This window comes from Oryzias latipes, chromosome 11, assembly GCF_002234675.1.
Source record: "Oryzias latipes chromosome 11, ASM223467v1".
Taxonomy (NCBI): domain Eukaryota; kingdom Metazoa; phylum Chordata; class Actinopteri; order Beloniformes; family Adrianichthyidae; genus Oryzias; species Oryzias latipes.
Window position 1 is genome coordinate 7183807 of NC_019869.2, and position 19491 is coordinate 7203297.

The 19491-nt window shown below is 40.7% G+C and overlaps 2 protein-coding genes across 2 annotated transcripts; one reads left to right on the forward strand and one right to left on the reverse strand.

Moving 5' to 3' along the window:
* Positions 1 to 2636: 2636 nt before the first annotated feature.
* Positions 2637 to 16433, forward strand: LOC101169122 (polyadenylate-binding protein 1-like). The gene is made up of 14 exons (XM_004073802.4): positions 2637 to 3277; positions 6237 to 6430; positions 7093 to 7208; positions 7846 to 7985; positions 8090 to 8184; positions 8258 to 8395; positions 9570 to 9665; positions 9798 to 10164; positions 10237 to 10347; positions 10440 to 10576; positions 10651 to 10735; positions 10905 to 11035; positions 16167 to 16266; positions 16346 to 16433. The coding sequence occupies exons 1-13, from the start codon at positions 3085 to 3087 to the stop codon at positions 16257 to 16259; spliced, it is 1896 nt and encodes a 631-aa protein (XP_004073850.1). The 5' UTR covers positions 2637 to 3084; the 3' UTR covers positions 16260 to 16266; positions 16346 to 16433.
* Positions 16434 to 16816: 383 nt separating this feature from the next.
* On the reverse strand, positions 16817 to 18642 carry LOC101159278 (type-4 ice-structuring protein-like). Its single transcript, XM_011480771.3, has 4 exons — positions 18433 to 18642; positions 17571 to 17640; positions 17377 to 17482; positions 16817 to 17058 (listed from the first exon to the last, which is right to left on the reverse strand). The coding sequence occupies exons 1-4, from the start codon at positions 18625 to 18627 to the stop codon at positions 16920 to 16922; spliced, it is 510 nt and encodes a 169-aa protein (XP_011479073.2). The 5' UTR covers positions 18628 to 18642; the 3' UTR covers positions 16817 to 16919.
* Positions 18643 to 19491: the final 849 nt, after the last annotated feature.

Sequence of the window (19491 nt, forward strand, 5' to 3'; positions counted from 1 at the left end):
CTCGTACGAGTTTCTTTGCAGCAGATATAAAGTTCCTTGCTTTTAATCAAATTATAGATTTATTGAATGTCTTTTTTGATTCCTTAGTGACTTTTTACATTCCTTGTGGCCGTTATTTAAGTATCTCAATCTTTTTGTCCTGTTAAGTCTTGATTTTAAATGTTTATTTCCGGTTTGGTGAGTAAATTAAGAAGCTTTGGGGACATTTTAGCAGCTTCCTGTGATCTGACTTGTTTCCTTCCATTTTTGTGAGCTTAAATAGTTCATATTTTTTGTAAAGGTGTTCATATGTATGTGGCCCTGGAGCAGCGGTTTGCAACCTGAGACGCTTTACCACTCCATTGTGGTTCTCTGTTGAACAAAGATAAAGTAATTTTTAAGAGCAAGAGTTACTTAATTAACATTGATTTAACTTAGATTAGTTACGTTTATGAAAATTTGGCTAAGGTGCACCCGTAAGATGAACTATGCACATCAAGAAGCCTGTTTCTATCTATGCACTTGTCTTTTTTTGTCTTCAAAATGCACAGGTTCTAAACATTTAGCAAAACTTTGGAAAAAAGTCTGATCTTTTCTGATTGCTCAGTTTATTTTATGACTTTAAAGAACATGTCTTATGCTGCACAACAACGGTACGTAGCTATATTAGAGGGAATGTTGCAAATGCACTACTCTAAAAATAAAGGGAACACCTTAATAACTCAGCGTTCCTGTAAGTCAATGAAACTTCTGTGTAATCAAACTGTCCAATTAGGAAGACTAACAGTTTCACATGATTTTCTTTAAGCGCAATAGACAACAGGTGGAAATGATATGCAATCAGCAGGACGCCTCCAATAAAACAGTGGCTCTGACCACAGACAACTTCTTCATTTTAGTGTTTTCTGCCTGATGTTTTGGTGACTTTTGAACACCAACAAGGTTGTCACTCCAGCGGTTTCATGTAACGGCGTCTACAATCCACACAAGTGGCCCAGGTAGTGCAACTCATCCAGGAGGACGGCACATCAATGCGAGCTGTGGCAAGAAGGTTTGCTGTGTCTGTCAGCGTGGTGGCCAGAGGGTGGAGGTTCTACCAGGAGACAGACCAGTACATCAGGAGATGTGGAGGAGGGCGACAACATTGCATCATGACCGCTTCCTCCTCCTTTATTCAAGGAGAAATAGGAGGAGCACTGCCAGAGTCCTGAAATAATGACCTCCAGCAGGCCACAAATGTGCACCAATCTGCTCAAACTGTTAGAAACGGACTCTCTTGAGGGAGGTATGACGTCCACATGTGGGAGGTGTGCTTACAGAGAGAACACCAAGATTGCCAAATTCGCCACTGGTGCCCTGCACTCTTTAGAGATGGAGCACAGGTGACAGATGAAACAGAGTCTGGAGGCGCTGTGGAGAATGTTCTGCTGACTGCAACGCCGTCTAACATGACCGGTTTGGCAGTAGGCGGCATTTCTTTGCAGGGCTGCACAGCTCTCCATGTGCTCACCACAGGTAGCCTGACTGCCATTAGACTGTATGCTGGTGTGATAGGCCATGCACTGAATGCAAGACAATGGTACCTGTCATGTGGCTGGAGTGTATAAGCCGTTCTTGCTAAACAAAGGTATTGATGTATTGGACTGACCTGCTCGTTCCCCAACCCTGAATCCAATTGAACGCATGTGGGACATCATGTCTTGGTCCATCCACCAACATCAGGTTGCACCACAGAGTGTCCAAGAGTTATGCGGATGCTTTGGTGCAGGAGTGGGAGGAGATCCCCCATGGAGACCATCTGCCTCCTCATCAGAAGCATACCCAGGGATGACATTCTAACGTGTGGAGGCCACATCCACTACTGAGCCTCATTTTGACTTGTTTCAAAGACGTTGCATCCAAGTTGGATCAGCTTGTGTGCTTTTCCACTTTGAATTTGAGTATGATTCCACATTAAGACCGCCATATGCTGACACATTTAATTTCCATGAATAGTTTTTGTGTGGTTGTGTTGTCAGGACATGCAACTACGTAAAGAATAAAGCATTTAAAAATAATATTTCATTTGTTCAGGTATAGGATGTGTTTTCATAGAGTTCATATACACATGTTTTACTAGTTTTATTTTTTGAAGACTGTCAAATGTAAAGGACAATTTAAGATTTTCACAAAATGCTTGTTTCCCTTTTATATTTCTGTTTTTGCTCACGACAAAAAAGAAATATAATTCATATTTACAATTAAAAAAAAAATCCTAAAGGGTAAAATAAGAGTTTGCAGCTCCTACTAGGTTTTGCTCGTTGAAGAACTGCTCTAAATGGCTCTTTTACTCCTAAAGGTTGCAGAATCCTGTTCTACAGGAATCTATGAAGGTATTTCATGGTGAAAGCTGAGTGGAAATCAAAAGGGGCATATTTTTCTGGCTATTTAGTAAATTCTATATCGTTAACCAAAAATTCAAAGAAATTAAAATAACTGCATTTTAGCCAATGTTTATATGAGATCACGTTACTTGCAATGTAGGTTTAAATGATTTCATCATAAAGTTGTGGTCAACACCCCCTTTAAGATTTTTTTCCTTCCCACCTAAATTTGATTGGATGATTCCAGTGACGTCAAGACAGTATATATAACCAACTTCCGGATAAAATCCTTCCCCCAAACCCCGGCTGTCAGTGCTATGTGATTGCGTGTGCTCCCGAGCTCGCTCAGCACACGGCAAAAAAAAAATATAAAAAATAAAAAAAAAATTACAATTTTTTTAAAAAATACATTTAAAAAAGCCCACCCCCCATTTTCTTTTTTGTTACGTTAAAGCTGGAGTAAGTCATTCTCGGACTGGACGGTAACGAAAAGAGAGGTTAAACAACCGAAAGGCAAAGTCGAGCTAAAAATGTGTTAGACCGTTGAGTGTTCCATCCTAGAGCTGCATTTAACATCGCCGGAATTCTATTTGTCATTTAAAAAACAATTATCCGGAAAGTTTTAAGTCCAACTGCCGGCATCTAACGTGACGCCGCAGACCGTTGGGGAACCAAACCGTCAACTTCTCCGTCCAGGCAGCTTCCTTCGACTTCGAGCCTCCACGCACGTCCAGCAGGAGAGATGAACCCCGGCGCTCCCAGTTACCCCATCGCCTCTCTGTATGTGGGGGATCTCCATCAAGATGTGACCGAGGCCATGCTGTACGAGAAATTCAGCCCGGCCGGAGCCATCGTCTCCATCCGGGTATGTCGGGACATGATCACCCGGAGGTCCCTGGGATATGCCTATGTCAACTTCCAGCAGCCGGCGGACGGTGAGGAATTCTCTAATATGCACCATTAAAGATGAAAACGTACAGATACTCCCAGGTATAATGCTAGCATATCGGAGTTGAAACTGTTGTCGTTGGGGGGCCTAACTGTACAGCGGCTCACCCCCCCAGGAGCACTCAACTGTTCCCGAAGAATTTCGTTTTAATTAACGACCCACTTATGAAAATTGTGTTTTTACATGTTTCTGTGGCATTTTTCTGATGATGAAGGAGATATATAAGAATAATACGCTTGAAGTTGCATTTCTTAGTTTGTCTTTAATCATATTGTTGTGAATCAGGAGCAGAGGGGGGAAAAAAGAGCATATGTGACGTGACGTAGAAAATACGCTGGGCGGGACACAAGCTCTCTGCTCCGCCCTGTTTTAGTGATAAAAACATAGAGATTACTGTTAAATTAGTCATTTTTCTAAACGATTTTTATTTAAATAAATACATATTTTTATTACTTAATTTTTAATTTGATAACACCCCTAGAATATTAAAATATTCCATGTTTTTTTTAAATCTTGTTTGTTTATCTTAACATTCTCTGTTTATCATTTCATTTCATATCATTGTTGTAATTATTTTGTCTTAGAATTTTATATGGATGCACTTTTCTACATGTTCTGTAAATGTCTTTATATTCAATTAAGTTGAATGGGCGGGGTTTGCTCTGTCCCAATGGTCCCTCCCACAACTCAGAGGAAAATTTTACATGAATTACTGTGGCTTTGCAGAAGCTTTGGCTGTATTCTTCCCTGCTCACTACTCAATGCAATATTCGCCATTTTGTAGAGCTGTCCGAATCTACAGCTTTGTCCGAATTCCCTCCCTACTCCCTAAATACAAAAAACTAGATCGTGCAGGACAAACTAGTGCCCTGGATTTGAAAAGCAATTAGGATACCATGCTCAATACTTTTTTTTTTCTAAATGGCAAATATGGCGTCACCGATTTCCCGAAGTAAAAACCTAATAAATATGAACATTTTAAAAAGACTATACTGTGTTCTAATGACAACACTTAAGGCCCGTACACACCGGGACGAATATTCGCCAGGCGTTATTCGCCAGCGTTTTTCGCCACGTTTTTTGTGTTCACACCCAGGCGATTTTCGCTGACGATGAGCCGAGCGAACATGCAATTTCATTCCCTGACATTAGATGGCGCTTAATGTAAACATAAATACTCCTGTACACAAGGTGGCGCTGCGGAACTTTACGCTTCTTAAAGTCGCTTTTCCCTCAGAAGAAGAGAGCAAGTATTTACGCGCTTGTCAGAATCATACAAAGAAAACATGAATATTTCAAGCACCAGTTGCTCCAACTTCTCCTTAGCTGCTGTGTAGACGCTACACGGCGTCCATCTTCTTCGCTGGTATGTGTGTTCAGCAAGGCAGTTTTGTGTTTGAGCGCCCCCAAGTTGTGTTTTACTGTAACTTCAGAAGCTCCAGACACGTGTGCAAAAGCGCCATTCTCATTGGTCGAATAGATTTCGACGCGTCGAAAAAAAAACCGAATCCGAGGCGTTTTTTTTTTGACGCTCTGACGCGTGGCGTTTTTTCGCGTCGGTGTGCACACTCTCATTGGTGCCCTTTGTTTAGTCACGAGGCGTTAAGCGTCGGCGAAAATCGCCGGCGAAATTCGTCCCGGTGTGAATAGGCCTTTAGATCCATCCATCCATCCATCCATTCATCCATTCATCCATCTTCCTCCACTTATCTGGGACCGGGTCGTGGGGGCAGCAGTCTAAGCAGAGATGCCCAGGCTTCCCTCACCCCGGCCACTTCCTCCAGCTCCTCTGGGGGGACCCCGAGGCGTCCAAGGCCAGCCTGGGTCTTCCCCAGGACCTCCGCCCAGTGGGACATGCCTGGAACACCTCTCCAGGGAGGCGTCCAGGAGGTATCTGGACTAGACACCATCACTCGTGATCAAGACCCCAAGATATTTAAACTCCTCCACCTGGGGCAGGAGTACCCCACCCAACCAGAGAGATGGCAAACTACCTTTTACATGTCATCGATTTAACAGTAGATCAAAAGATGATCGGTGTGAGTCTGTAAGATCATATTGAACACCAACCGACTGCTCTGAACTCATGTATTCCTGGCTGAAGCTCTCCGGACCAGCCGCACCTCCCTCATGAAAGCTTGTCTGCATGTCATTGATAAGGACAAGGTCCACCCTTGCTCTGTTCCTCTCTTAAATGCAGATGTAGCTCGTTTTAAGTGTGCTTAATTAAATACGATTGGTCAACCTTTAGTAGTCCAGAGCCTTTTCCTATTTCCTCTATTAATTTATCTTTAGAATTGTTTTTGTGACATTGCTTCATATCCATCTTTTAGTACATCTTCATCTTTTTTTTTAAAAGAATAAGAATTGTTTTATTGCATTATTCCAAAACTGAACCTGAAAATGTACAAAAAAATATATTTTGAGTGGGAGATTTTGTCCTCTTTTTACAATAAAATGATAATCAATCAAGCTGATTTTATCTTTTCTGACAAAGCGCAAACGTGTAAAGACATTATAAACATGTATAAATCCAAAAGAAATTCCAAACAATATGAGAAATGGCTTTAAAAAAAACAGGCGAAACTCCCCCACGCTATTTCAAAACTTCCATGAATTTTTTTTATAATTTTGTGTCAGAGTTTGTTTTAAACCAAACATTTCAAAGCCAAAACCATTATTGAACTCATGTTAATTAAAAATGTGCTAATTGGGCATTTGTGTCATTCCTAGGTCATTGTAAAAAGCGCCGTGATTGGCCGACACACCAGCGGGTGCAGAGACTAAGAGTGAAATATCATGATGTATTGCGAAACATACAAACATGCAATATTCAGTAGTAATTTTACCCTCCCCTTTACATTTTCTCTTTGCCTATATATACTTGTATTTATATGTTTTTTGGGGGCAATTTTTCACTTTTTTTTTAACTTCTTACTTTTCAGCTGAGCGTGCTCTGGATACCATGAACTTTGACGTGATTAAAGGCCAGCCGGTACGCATCATGTGGTCACAGCGGGATCCATCGCTGAGAAAGAGTGGCGTGGGAAACATCTTCATCAAGAATCTTGACAAGTCCATCGACAACAAGGCTCTTTATGATACCTTCTCTGCTTTCGGCAACATTCTTTCCTGCAAGGTAAATAGCTTGTTATCCTGACCCAAACCTGGAACTTTGAACGATTCAAAAAAGCCATTTGGGTTAGTTTCCTATAGAGCAAAACCAGCTAGAGTTTAGAAATGACACGGTATCAATAAAACAAAGCTTTGAAATGTTTACAAGAAGGAATTCATAACAGTGTTTTACTTTTCTATATATAACAATTATAGCTTCTTTTAACTTTGACAGCAACGTTCCTTTGAAAATAAAATACATCTTGTGTCAAATAAAATCCTCCTGCTGTTGCAGATTTATTTGTATTAAAAAAAGCCAAACATGATCTTTTACCTTCATTTTTTATTTTTATTTTTTATTTTTTTTACCATCATTTTCCTGAGCTTTCTGACATTGCCATTTCCATACATAAATTGTACTTATTCTATACATACATGACAAAACTCGTCAAAACTGTAAACTCATCACAAATGTAAATAATTAGGCACAACAGAGGAGTTAAACAAGCGGCTGTGGAGCCTTTGGGTGAAGAGGCCTGAGCTGTTTTGGCTGCAGGAGGACCATCAGGAAATGAGTTTGCAGAACTTTTAGTCGGTTGGATTCTTTAAGGAGATGCAGTGCATCTGAAAAGATTTGTGCTGTATGTGTGTACGCCTTTAAAACGTGACGTGTTTTCTTTTTCTAAGGTGGTTTGTGACGAAAATGGCTCTAGAGGCTACGGCTTTGTGCATTTTGAGACTCATGATGCGGCTGAACGAGCCATTGAGAAAATGAATGGCATGCTGCTCAATGACCGAAAAGTGTAAGTGAATGTCTTAACAAATAATCAGCTGTTTGGTTGGAAACTAACATTTGAATTGGAAGATTATTAGCATGCTACACGCTCTGACATTTTGTGGCTTTCTGGTTGAAAGACCCACTCTGATGAAAAATGGTGCTTTCAGTGTTTTTAAGCTGCTCTCATGGCATTTTTCTGATGTTAAATGACGGATATGAAGAAAATTACTCACAATTGCATTTCTAAGTATTTATTCAGATCATTGTAAATCAGGAACAGATGAAAAAAAGCTTTTTGAAAAATATATTAGGAAATAAACTGGATGGGCACCAAGCTCCCTTTTTGGAGCTGTCACCAATGGGGAGGGGAAGGGGGGCGGAGTTGCATTCGCACCAACATTCCCGCCCTCAACTCGGAGCGGAATTTCCAATGAACTACTCTCTGCCACGTAATCATAGCCAAAAGACAATGGGAACGCGTTTACTAAAGATCAGAAGATGATCGGAGTGGGACTTGAATGGTTTCCTTGTGAAAACTCACCAACCACATTCAGAATTTGTCAGGCTCTTGTATGATTGCATTTACTGTCAAGTTTGTTAAGGTTATTTTTATGTTGTGTTTGACAAAAGGGATGTATGAATGAAAACTTTACTCTTTACAGATTTGTTGGGCGTTTTAAATCCCGCAAAGAGCGCGAGGCTGAGCTGGGCGCCCGAGCCAGAGAGTTCACCAACGTGTACATCAAAAACTTTGGTGAAGACATGGATGATGAGAAACTGAAGGAGATCTTCAGCAAATTCGGTTTGTGAAAGCCTGCATACGATTTATTCCTCAAAGATCTCTAAAGGGATGGAACATGTTTCTATGGCAACATTTAGCAACCTCAGTTGAACTTTGTTGCCTAGGAAATGCCACGAGTGTTCGAGTCATGACTGATGAGAGTGGCGGGGGTCGAGGCTTCGGGTTTGTTAGCTTTGAAAACCATGAGGATGCCCAGAAGGTGAGATTAGGACTTTTTTTTGGTGACATCTGTGGTCATGTGGGTGACTGGTTTTGCCCTCCGATCGTCTCAGGCTGTTGACGAAATGAACGGAAAGGAGCTGAACGGGAGGATCATGTTTGTTGGACGAGCCCAGAAGAAGATGGAGCGCCAAATGGAGCTGAAGCGCAGATTCGAACAGATGAAACAAGACCGCACGACCCGTTACCAAGTAAGTTTCTTTGCTACTTTCATAGGCTCTTTTTTTCATCTTTTTGGCAGGGAGCACTGGCTAAAATGGCAGTAATGGTGAAACTGTAGGACACAGGCTTCATTGTTTCCTCACTGTGGACTCTAATGTTTATTTTCTAACTATAAGGATTTTTCGGTAAGACAAAATCATTTACCCTCCAGTTAAGGTTCAGGGGTAAATTATTAAAAGTGTAAATGAAAACAGATACCTTGGCATAATTTTGGACTCATTAACGTTCAAGAGGCATATAAAAAGGGTCTGTCACACACTAAAATAAAATCTGTCAAATTTGAGCTCCATACAAAACTCATTAACAAGCCCCAAACTCTACATGAATGTAATGAGAATGTCTCATTTAACATTTGTCACAAGCAAAGAAGACAAATATGAAACTTCTGGAGTCTGTCTATAAACAAGCTCTGAGGGTTCTTGATAGAAAATCTCAACATCAGTGCAAAAATACTAACCAAATATCAAATGTTCAGCTTTGAAAACGTTATCCAGACTGCAAATTTACAGCTGTTGTTTAAGTTCATGAATAATGCGGCTCCTCCAGAGCTTCTGCTATGCTGACATCAGAACAGATGAGCAGAACAACAAGGTCCGGATGGAACGGCCAGCGTGGCAGAAGGAAGTGCTCTGAGCCAATCAGCCTTTTTCTTTTTAATCGCTGAGTGGAGTGAACTTCAAACATGCTTAAAATTATGCAAAAACCTACCAAAATATGACACAGAATTGAAACAAACTTTTTTTAACATAACAGACATGTCACCATTGTTAAATATGTAGTGTGTATGTACTGTGTTTTTCTCAATCTCTTGTCTTGTATTATGAAATAATTGTAACTTGGATGTAATGGCATTGTACTGTTTTATGCTAATTGGTAATTCTTGCATTTGTGTGTCTTGGTGGCTGCAGATAGAAATGAGTTCTTAGAGCTTATAGTCTGGTAAAAAGCATCTCTCCCTCGATTAATGCTCCTGTGGTCCCTGTCAAACTAAATAAAGACTTGATTTCTGGCTATGAAAAATGAAGGTAATTTGGAGTGGTTTGATGCATGTTTGTATTATTAGGTGTAACCAAAGACGTGCTGAGTTTTATTTTTGAATCATTGTTGATGTGTGTTTTTCTTTTATTTCATTTTTGTCTGCAGGGCGTCAACTTGTACGTGAAGAACCTGGACGACGGCATTGATGACGAACGCTTACGCAAAGAGTTCTCACCATTTGGCTCGATCACAAGTGCCAAGGTGAGCTGTTTGTGTTTGTCCCTCCTCTGCAAACTTCCACACAGCTCCCACGAGCGAAAGTCTTTTCTCTGCATGTGTCGTGGGTCGCTCATGCCTCTCACCTCGTGTTCTTCGGCTCTCCCGCACTTTAAGGTGATGATGGAAGGCGGCCGCAGCAAAGGCTTCGGCTTCGTCTGCTTCTCGTCCCCGGAAGAAGCCACGAAGGCTGTGACGGAAATGAACGGACGCATAGTCGCCACCAAGCCGCTGTATGTAGCCCTGGCTCAGAGGAAGGAGGAGCGGCAAGCTCACTTGATTACTCAGTACATGCAGCGCGTGGCCAACGCCCGCGCCGCGGCAAACCCCGTCATGAACCCCTACCAGCCCGCTCCGCCCTCTGGCTTCATCATGACCGCCATTCCTCAGGCGCAGAGTCGTTCTGCGTACTACCCAACCGCCGGCCAGATGGCTCAGCTCCGCCCGGGCCCCCGCTGGACTACACAAAGTGTTCGACCACAACGTGAGTGTGTAGCGGTGTTGCTTTGCAGCAGAGCCTTGTCAGGTACATGTAACTGTTCCGCTGTGGATGCAGATTTCCAGAACATGCCAGGAGTGATGCGTCCACCAAGACCACGCCCCCAGAACTTCAGCACAGTGCGAGCTTCCTCCCAGGTGCCCCCGATGATGAACACCCAGCGTGTCGGTCAGTCGTGTAAACATGGATCTCTTGCTCGGTCGGTTGTTTCCAGTAGGATGTGTTGTTTATCTTGAGCTGCTCTTTCCCTCCTCCTGCAGCCGCCCAGAGCAGCGGCCCCCGTCACCCAGTTGCCACTGCAGCCACTCATGTCCGTGGAGGGCCTCAGTACAAGTACTCAACAGGAGTTCGTAATCCCCAGCAGCACGTCGCAACTCAGCCGCAAGTCACTCTGCAGGTAGAAGAAGTTTAGCTACACCTGAAGAGAGTCCGACTCTGCCCTTCACTCACTCTTCTGTCGCCTGCTCTCAGCCTGCAGTCCATATTCAGGGCCAGGAACCCCTGACTGCCTCCATGCTGGCTGCCGCTCCACTCCAGGAACAGAAACAGATGCTGGGTAAGAAGTCCAAACAAAACTTCCACATCCACTCCCACATGGCAGTAAATGCCCCGGGCTTTCTTCCCCAGTGGCCTGCTGGGTATTGAACGTGGGGACTTCCTATCAGACTCCGGTTGGTGCCGATTCCTTTTCGATTGTTGATCTGCTCCGTCTGTCTCTTTAACAGGCGAGCGGCTGTTCCCATTGATCCAGAACATGCATCCCAGCCTTGCAGGCAAAATCACTGGAATGCTCCTGGAGATCGACAACTCGGAGCTGCTCCACATGCTGGAGTCCCCGGAGTCTCTCCGTTCAAAGGTAGATGGCGTGAAACACCAGGCTTTAACGGAGAAACCACATAGATTTCAATCTAAATTAATATACCGTAAATTCCGGACTACAAAGCGCACCCGATTATTAGCCGCACCCACCCATTTTAGTAGTAGTAGTAGTCTTTTTTATTTTGGACTAGTGAAACAAATGTAAAATAACAGAATAAGACAAGAACGAGACAAAACTTACAAAAACAAGAAAAAGACAAGTAAATTATACAAAACAAACAAAACAAAATGATATAAACACCAGTCCAAAAGGGAGTGAGAAGAAGAAAAATCTTATAAACTCTCACCCCCCTTTACCCTAAGCCCTTACTTTCCCACCATCAGAGTCCAGTGCCCTACCCAAGTGTATATGTACATATATACATGTAATTTTCATTTCCAAACAACATACAAATGAATAACAAAACGTATTGTCAAAGTATGCAGATTTATAAATGCTGACATTCTGTATTTTTTTGTATTTGCACATATTTATCCATGATCATCTTCCTGTATCTATATTTAAATTCTTTTATGTTTGGACATTGTTTCAAGCATTTACTGGTTCTGTTCCACAACTTCACTCCACAAATTGAAACACAGAATCTCTTTTTATTTGTACGTGCTTTATGTATGACAAATGTATCTTTTTCCCTAAAATTGTATTTTTCCTCTTTTGTAATAAATAACCTTTGGATATTTGTGGGTAATAAGTTGTTTTTGGCCTTGAATATTATTTGAGCGGTACAATACTCTACTAGATCGTAAAATTTGAGTAATTTTGATTCTATGAATAATTTATTTGTGTGCTCAAGGTAACTGACTTTGTGTATGATTCGTATTGCTCTCTTCTGAAGTATTGAAAGTGAATGTAACGTTGTTTTATAGTTGTTCCCCCAAACCTCTACACAATAAGAAAAATATGGTAAAACTAATGTACAGTATAACATGTGGAGTGATTTGTGGTCCAGAACCAGTTTAGCTTTATTTAAGACAGAAATACTTCTGGATAGTTTAGCTTGTATGTAGCTAATATGTGCTTTCCAGGTTAGTTTGTCATCAATTATGACCCCAAGAAATTTATTTTCATAAATTCTTTCAAGTTTCACCCCATTTATGTGCATGTCAATGTCAATATTTTTACCCTTATGGTGACCAAATAACATCATTTTTGTTTTACTTAAATTTAGTGAAAGCTTATTTACATCAAACCACAGCTTCAGTTTTTCCATCTCCTTCTTAACAATTTCAATGAGTTGCTGCAAATCATCCCCATCACAAAACACATTAGTATCATCAGCAAATAGAACTAGCCGTAATTTGTTAGAAACCTGAAATAAATCATTTATATATAAAATAAACAATATTGGTCCCAGAACCGACCCCTGAGGGACACCACAAACAATGTCCAAACATTGGGAACAAGCACCATCAACCTTTACAAACTGCTTTCTATTGCTCAAATAGCTTCTGATCCAGTCTAGCACTAACCCCCTAATGCCATACCGATCCAATTTATGAATTAATATACAGTGGTTAATTGTGTCGAAAGCTTTTTTTAAGTCAATAAATACCCCGATTACATGTTTTTTATTATCAATAGCATTTGTTATATTTTCTATTACATTCATCAGGGCCAGTGATGTTGATCGATTTGACCTGAACCCATACTGTCCTTCGTCCAGTATCTTGTGCTTTTCGATGAAAGAGTTTAATCGGGTTATGAAAATTTTTTCCAAAATCTTTGATAACTGCGGTAACATAGAAACTGGCCTATAGTTTGTGAAGTGATGCTTGTTCCCGGTTTTGTACAATGGTATAACTTTTGCAATTTTCATTTGATTAGGAAATGAACCTGTTTGGAATGATAAATTGAAGATATATTCTAACGGTTTCAGAATTCCACTGATTACTGTTTTCACCAAGGCCATATCAATGCCATTAACATCAGTAGAGAGTTTACCCTTCATTCCTCTCACGGTCTTTAATATTTCATTTTCAGTTACTGGGTTAAGAAACATGCTACTGGGATTTCTGTCAATTAACATTTGCACATCCTTTCTAAATGTTCCTGGATCCGGGATTTGCTTTTCTAACTCAGGTCCCACGTTTACAAAGAAATCATTAAATCTTTTAGCAATCTCTTCCCTTTGATCTATTTCTTCACTCTTACTAATAAAATACTTTGGATAGGAGTCTTCCTTGTTACCCTTTCTTAGAATAGTATTAAGTATGCCCCATGTTTTTTTGATATTACACATTTTCACGTGTTTAACTAATTTTATACATACACAAGCCGCGTCGGGGTACAAGCTGCAGGAATTAGACAACATTGTCATCCTGACGGATCACTTCCTGACTCAGAGTGTAAGTGTGATTTATTTGCACACAGTGGGTGGAGTCATTTTTGCCTCAGGCTCATGTCTTTGAGTCTATCTGCATCTGCCAAACAGTATGCACCTCTATTCTGTTCACAAGTTCCTCAGTTATGGTTTTTATTTTTATTATTTTTTTTTAACTTATTGACAATCTAGGTATCACACATAAAATTACAAAAAGTAACCATATAATCAACATTACATCCCTCAGTTATGATGAGGAAATTTACATCCCCGATACCCCATTTCCCATGAGTCTTAGGGGCTAAAGGCGGGGCCAACGCCCGGCTCGCCATTCTGTTGTACGTGTTTAAGAATGAGCAGCAGTGCATGGAGGGGTGAACGGGTAAAGCTCTCCTTCCGCTTGTGTCGCGGCAGCGTTATGGGAGTAACAGGGCTGTTTAAAAAACACGCTAGTAAAATAAAGCAGCGACGACTGAAAAGCGCGCGCCTCAGCGCGATACGCGCGCCTCCTCGCGGCGCGTGGGTCAGAAGTTTCCTTCCACAACAAACACTTGCTCCGCGGACGCCTCGAGTAAGCCCTGGCTGCAGCCTGCAGAATGGCTCGACGCCTCCGCGCTCCCGCGCGCTCCTTGTCTCCCCTTCCTATCTACTCCGACAGCTCTGGCCAGCGCGGCTACAGGGAGGAGCGCTTCGTCCCCATTGCGCCGGTGGACGGAGCAAATCGTGTCTGTGCAGAGCAATCGGACTTAATACTGTACGTTTTGTGTATGAGGGGCGGATGCGTTGTTACGTGTGGGAGCCTTCAGACTGCCATCGGCCCCGCAGCTCACACGACACGCAGTCTCCAGCTCACACGGAGGCTGTGAGCGTTTCAATGCAAAACTCCGCTCAGTCCTTAGAAACCGTTAACACGACCACGTCAATTTGTGTTTCCAGTCGTGTCCCGACAAAATAAAGGCTGATATTATTGCCACATATTTACGTGCAGCCAGCCGAGTCACTATGACTCAGAGGTAAATGCACTCCGGAGCATGCGCTGTTCTCTCCGTCACGCAGCTGACCGGCTTTTCCAAACCCGTTGGTGATTTTTTCACGCTGCTTTTAACGATTGCTTTTAACTTGAAAGCTTCATCATATTGTAGCGGCGATCACGTGCACGTTGGGTCTAATGGCACCAAAGTATTCTGGGATGCGGCTGGACATGCGTGTTTCGTTTTGTTGAACCATGACTGAAGTGTCTAAGACCTGAAGTCAGGTCCATGCTGTTTGGCTGCTTAGAGGTGTGTTGAAAAACAAATGACTTGTGTTTGATGTTAGAGAATACAAACCATTCTCTGTGTCCAAAAATACGTACACGGCGGCCGGCAAAAAAATCCAATAATTAGCCGCGTCACTGAATAAGCCGCAGGACTGTAAGCGCAGGAAAAAAGTAGCAGCTTGTAGTCCGGAAATTACTGTATATGTAGTAATAACGTTTAAATGTTTGATCCCAGTTGCCACAGAATTTAGTGTAACAGCTTCCTAAAGCTTGTACAGGATAGTGTTTTGAAGCCGTGGCCCCCGACCTTTTCATTCAATGTCAGAGAATATTTTCCCAGACTCGTCTGTGTGAGGCTAAAGTGGGGGTCTGGATTCATATTTTTAAGCTTTCAGTTTCCCTTAAATCTGAGTGTAAAGTGTATCTTCCGTCTGTCAAATATCTTTTGACTTTATTAGTGCTCCAGATTTCATCTTGGAATCAATAAAATGAGACATAGATTTCCTCCTAAACCATAACTGCTGAAATGGAAACTTAAAAAAATCAGACGTCATCTTCAGCCTCGCCTGACTTTTAAGGTGTGATGGATAAAAAACCAAAAAGTCACTTAAACTGATATTTTCTGAATGTATTAATACACAAAAATCCACAGTTTAAATGACTTTTTTTGGCAACATTCTCTTAACATTAGACAACCAGTTGCTTAATATTATGGGTTTTTGTTATGATTTGTGGAAACGACTGTCCCAGTAAATCCATTTTTGAAGTAATGACTTCTTTTATTTTGAAGTCGAAGGCTATCTTCCGTTTCCTCTCTGGTTCTTTTCTGCAGAGATAAACTTTCCAAATCTGTTTATTTCTTGTTAGCTTTGCTAGCTTGGGGATTTATTTAACAGTCTGAGCTTTAAGAAAATTGCAGATGTATTTTTGACACACGAACGAGCGACTTGACGTGCCTCAAGAACGGGTTGGATGTGGTGGAGAGTGGTATTTCAAAATAAAACCACCTTCAGAATCTGATTATAAATAAAACTGAAAACATGTGGGCTTTGTTTTTGTTTTTATTTTTTCTTCTTCCCCTTGTCCCAATGACTGGTACCGGTCCATGACCTGAGTGTTGGAGACCATTCATTTAAACTACACACTGTTGATGCAGAACTTTTAAACTTTGGTGGCAAATCTTGAGTCATTTGTTAAACTTTTTGTTTTCCGACCAAAGACCCCCAGCTGTTTGATCACCCCGTCACAAGATGACATGGTTCAAACCAGACTGTACCATCAATACTAGTACTGGTGACATGACTGGGACTTTTTTAATGTCGTTTTTTAGGTACCATGTTCTGTTCTAAAAGTCGAATATTTACTGCTAACAGGAATCAGAATGACCAAAACATTTAACCTGTTCTAATTTATATAATAATTCATACTAAAATTGAAATTATTCCATTTTAATTCATTTGTTTCTATTAGATATGGCTAAAACCTCAAATTGAGGATTGTTTTTTCTTGGTACCATTTCTTGTTTCCAGGTGGATGAAGCCGTGGCTGTGCTGCAGGCTCACCAGGCTAAAGAGGTGGCACAGAAGCCGGCGACTAATTCAACCGCAGGCCCAAGTGTCTGAACCCGAGGTGCGTGCTGGCTTTTTGTTTGTTTGTTTGTTTGTTTAAATATATGCATGCAGCTTCCATATTTGATTTCTTTCAACAGGGGTGGGAAACCTCGAGAGAGCTTCACAGAGGAGATTTTTGAAAAAGTGGGAAAAAAGAGAAACCTTCAAAATAAAATAAAAAAAACAGCATTTAAAAAAGAAGACAAAAAAAGGAAAAGAAGTCTGCAACCAGACAGAAAAAATACATGTATAAAAAAACCTGGTTTGTTAAGTTAAAGAGAAAATCTGTTCAAAAAGAGAGGAGAAAAGAAACTAAAAGATCCCCTGTTCTATGGGGTTTTAGAGTTCTAAGACAAAGTATGAATGAAAGCTTTCCTTTTGCCATTTTAGTCCTTTTAACTGTTTGAGCTTTCCATGCCTGTGATTTTTCCCTTGCTTTGCTTGCTTAAATAAAAGTTCCAAAATTACTTTACTGTGTCCTTTTTTTTTTTTTAAGGGGTACCGGTATCATCAATGTAACAGAAATCAGTAAAATGTTAGAATTTTAAACTCACAAATGAAACCAAACAGCCATAGTGCTTGAGCATTTATTTGAATGGTGCTTCAGAGCTGATCCAGTCAAAGGACTAGCCCAAAAATGTGCTTCCGGCTGAAACATCGGCATCAGCTGCTTTACTTGTTGCTCGTCTTGGCCAACTCTTCTCTCAGTCTATCGAAGAAGGACTGGACTTTTTCAATGAAGGGGTCAACGTGGGGTTGGATCTGCTCGACGGCGGGCTCCAGCTGCCCTCTTTTCTCGTCCAAGAAGAGCCTAAAGAGTCAAAGAGAAATGTCTTAATGACCGTTGACGATTACGAGGAGTTTTCCCACAATCATTTATCTTCATGCGTGTCTCTGGGCATTTTATTTTGAAGAGACATTTGTCACTTCAAAATAAGTGCAGCTGGGAACTTTTTCACTTAAAGCGCTGGATTCAGTTAAAAGTGATCCTCCTCGTCTGTCCTTTCTGAGAACATGAGCGGCTCAGATTATAACTGAGTCTCCTTTCATGGAAACGGTCTTTGATGTCAGTCATTCTGAATGTGGAGGAAAGAGATTTTCCAGCTTTACGAAGGTCTACAGAACTCACTGAGCTTGGCTTTTGACTTCCGGGTTGTTGATAATGTCGCTGAAGTCTTTGGACATTTTGGCATGGACGTCCTTCAAAAGGTCGTCCAACTCATCGGCAAATGTTCCTGATGATTTGGAAAAGATTGAAAAAGACGGATGAGAAACGCAGATGTTTCCTGCACCACAGCAATGTCATTAAAGCTTTGGTTTTACCGTGTGCCAGAGCAAGCACCACAACTGCTGCAATGATGGACAGTTTCATGGCTGCTGACTGAATCAGGACCTAGAAAGCAAGCATATCAAAGCAAAAGAGCAAACTTTTAGTTTTGGTCATTTTTTTTTAGTTCAAACCTTCCTAATAATCTCAGTTTTTAATGAGCAAATTTACTCAACTTTTCATCTTTGCTCTGTGTTGTTCAACCTCTTCATGTCTAATCTAATTTCCAATTATTTGAACAAATATTTGTTTGTTGTTTGTTGTTTTTCTGTTCAAGGTGGTGTGAAAGTAAGTGGATTTAATTCAAATTATCAGCATATTTCATGAAAGGGTAAAGATAATGATTCAGTGATGAAACTGGTGTTTTGTTTTCAGGATCATAGGATAAATATGCTGAAAATGAGAACTTATTAACTTAATTATTCCAGTTTTTAGTTTGTGAAACTTTTGAATTATGCATCTTAAATAAACAACAATCCTTTGATTTTTATTTCACTTTTCCCAAAAAAAACATGCAACTTTCCCTTTTCCAAACTAAGATAAAAAAATGTTTTTGTCCTTCGTTAATTCAGATGCTGTGTTTACATGTTGTGTAGAGCTTATCCTAAACTATTTTTTACATTTAAACATTTGGTGCACTTTAGTCAATCAAAAAAATAAATAAAAAAACGTTTTCATTATTATTTTTGCTTTTTAGAAACGGCCAGTCTGACCTAAAAATTCTAATCTTTCTGTTTAACACAAATCTAAAATCATATCTGTCAAGTTTTTTCTTTTGTAAACAGTTTACTTTACTAAAGAAAAAAAAGTGAAGTTAAGTATAAATCCAGAAAAGGTCCATGAGAGGATGAGACTCACCTGTTGAGGGAATGTAGAGAAGCTGCTGCCTCCCTGCAGGACTCCTGCCCCTCTTATAGTTCTGCCCCAAACTAATCTGACCGGATGAGATAAAGCAAAAAACCATGTCAGGATGTTTTGTGGTGCGGTACTAACTGTCCCGAGGATGTCACTTAATGTACTGATCCATGTAAAAATAAAAGACTCACCAGACATTTGTTCTATCACTGGATAATATCCACAAAAAAATGTTTTAGTTTGCTCATGAGTAGTGGGCCAAAATACCTGTGGACAGGTGCAGAAGGGTCATTAACAAATACAGAAACAGTTTCATTGCAGTGATTGCCTTAAAAGGTTGTAGAACAAAATATGAAGTTATGGGTACCATCATTTTTGTCCAGCCCTATTTCATTAGTTTGTTTTTTTTAAATAATTCTGTTATTAGACAACTCAAAAGTAATGGCTGATTTTGATGATTTAATTTTCAATAAATTTTAATTTATTGTTAGTTTTGAACGTTTCAAGTCATTTCAGTGAGCATTGTGGTCTTTCTTACTTTAACTGAGGGGTACCAACTATTTTGTCCACCTCTGTACATATATGGGAAGGATTGACTGTGGAAGTGAAATGTTTTGTACTGTTTGTGTGATTTCTTAGGTGGCCGTGGTGCAGCGGTAGGGCGGTTGACCCATGATCGTAAGATTGCAGGTTCAATTCCTGCCTTGCCCACCCATGTGTTGAAGTGTCCTTGAGCAAGACACTGAACCCCACCTTGCCTCTGGTGGGAGGTTGGTGCCAGTGTTCCATCAGTGTGTGAATGGGTCTGTGACCGTAAAGCACTTTGGGCCTTTGAAAGATGGTAGAAAGCGCTATATAAGTATGCACCATTTACCGTTTCTTATATATCATATTCATTATTGGTGACCTTATTTTGAAAGCATATATGTTTCCTTAGGAATAAATCAGATCTTTTATTTTGAGTTCATATCTTTTTGTCCTACTAAGTTAAGTTAACGTGAAGCTCCGCCCCTTTCTGTCTGTGCTGCAGTTTTTTTCTGTCTCTAACCCCCAATTCATGTA

Coding starts and splice junctions, on each gene's coding strand:
- LOC101159278 (XM_011480771.3), bottom strand. CDS start 18,627: ATGTCTGGTGAGTCTTTTATTTTTACATGGATCAGTACATTAAGTGAC. Junction 17,483..17,570: donor GGTGCTTGCTCTGGCACACG/GTAAAACCAAAG, acceptor CCAAATCATCAG/GAACATTTGCCGATGAGTTG. Junction 17,059..17,376: donor GAAGTCAAAAGCCAAGCTCA/GTGAGTTCTGTA, acceptor TTGACTCTTTAG/GCTCTTCTTGGACGAGAAAA.
- LOC101169122 (XM_004073802.4), top strand. CDS start 3,085: ATGAACCCCGGCGCTCCCAGTTACCCCATCGCCTCTCTGTATGTGGGG. Junction 8,185..8,257: donor ACCATGAGGATGCCCAGAAG/GTGAGATTAGGA, acceptor CGATCGTCTCAG/GCTGTTGACGAAATGAACGG. Junction 10,577..10,650: donor AGCCGCAAGTCACTCTGCAG/GTAGAAGAAGTT, acceptor GCCTGCTCTCAG/CCTGCAGTCCATATTCAGGG.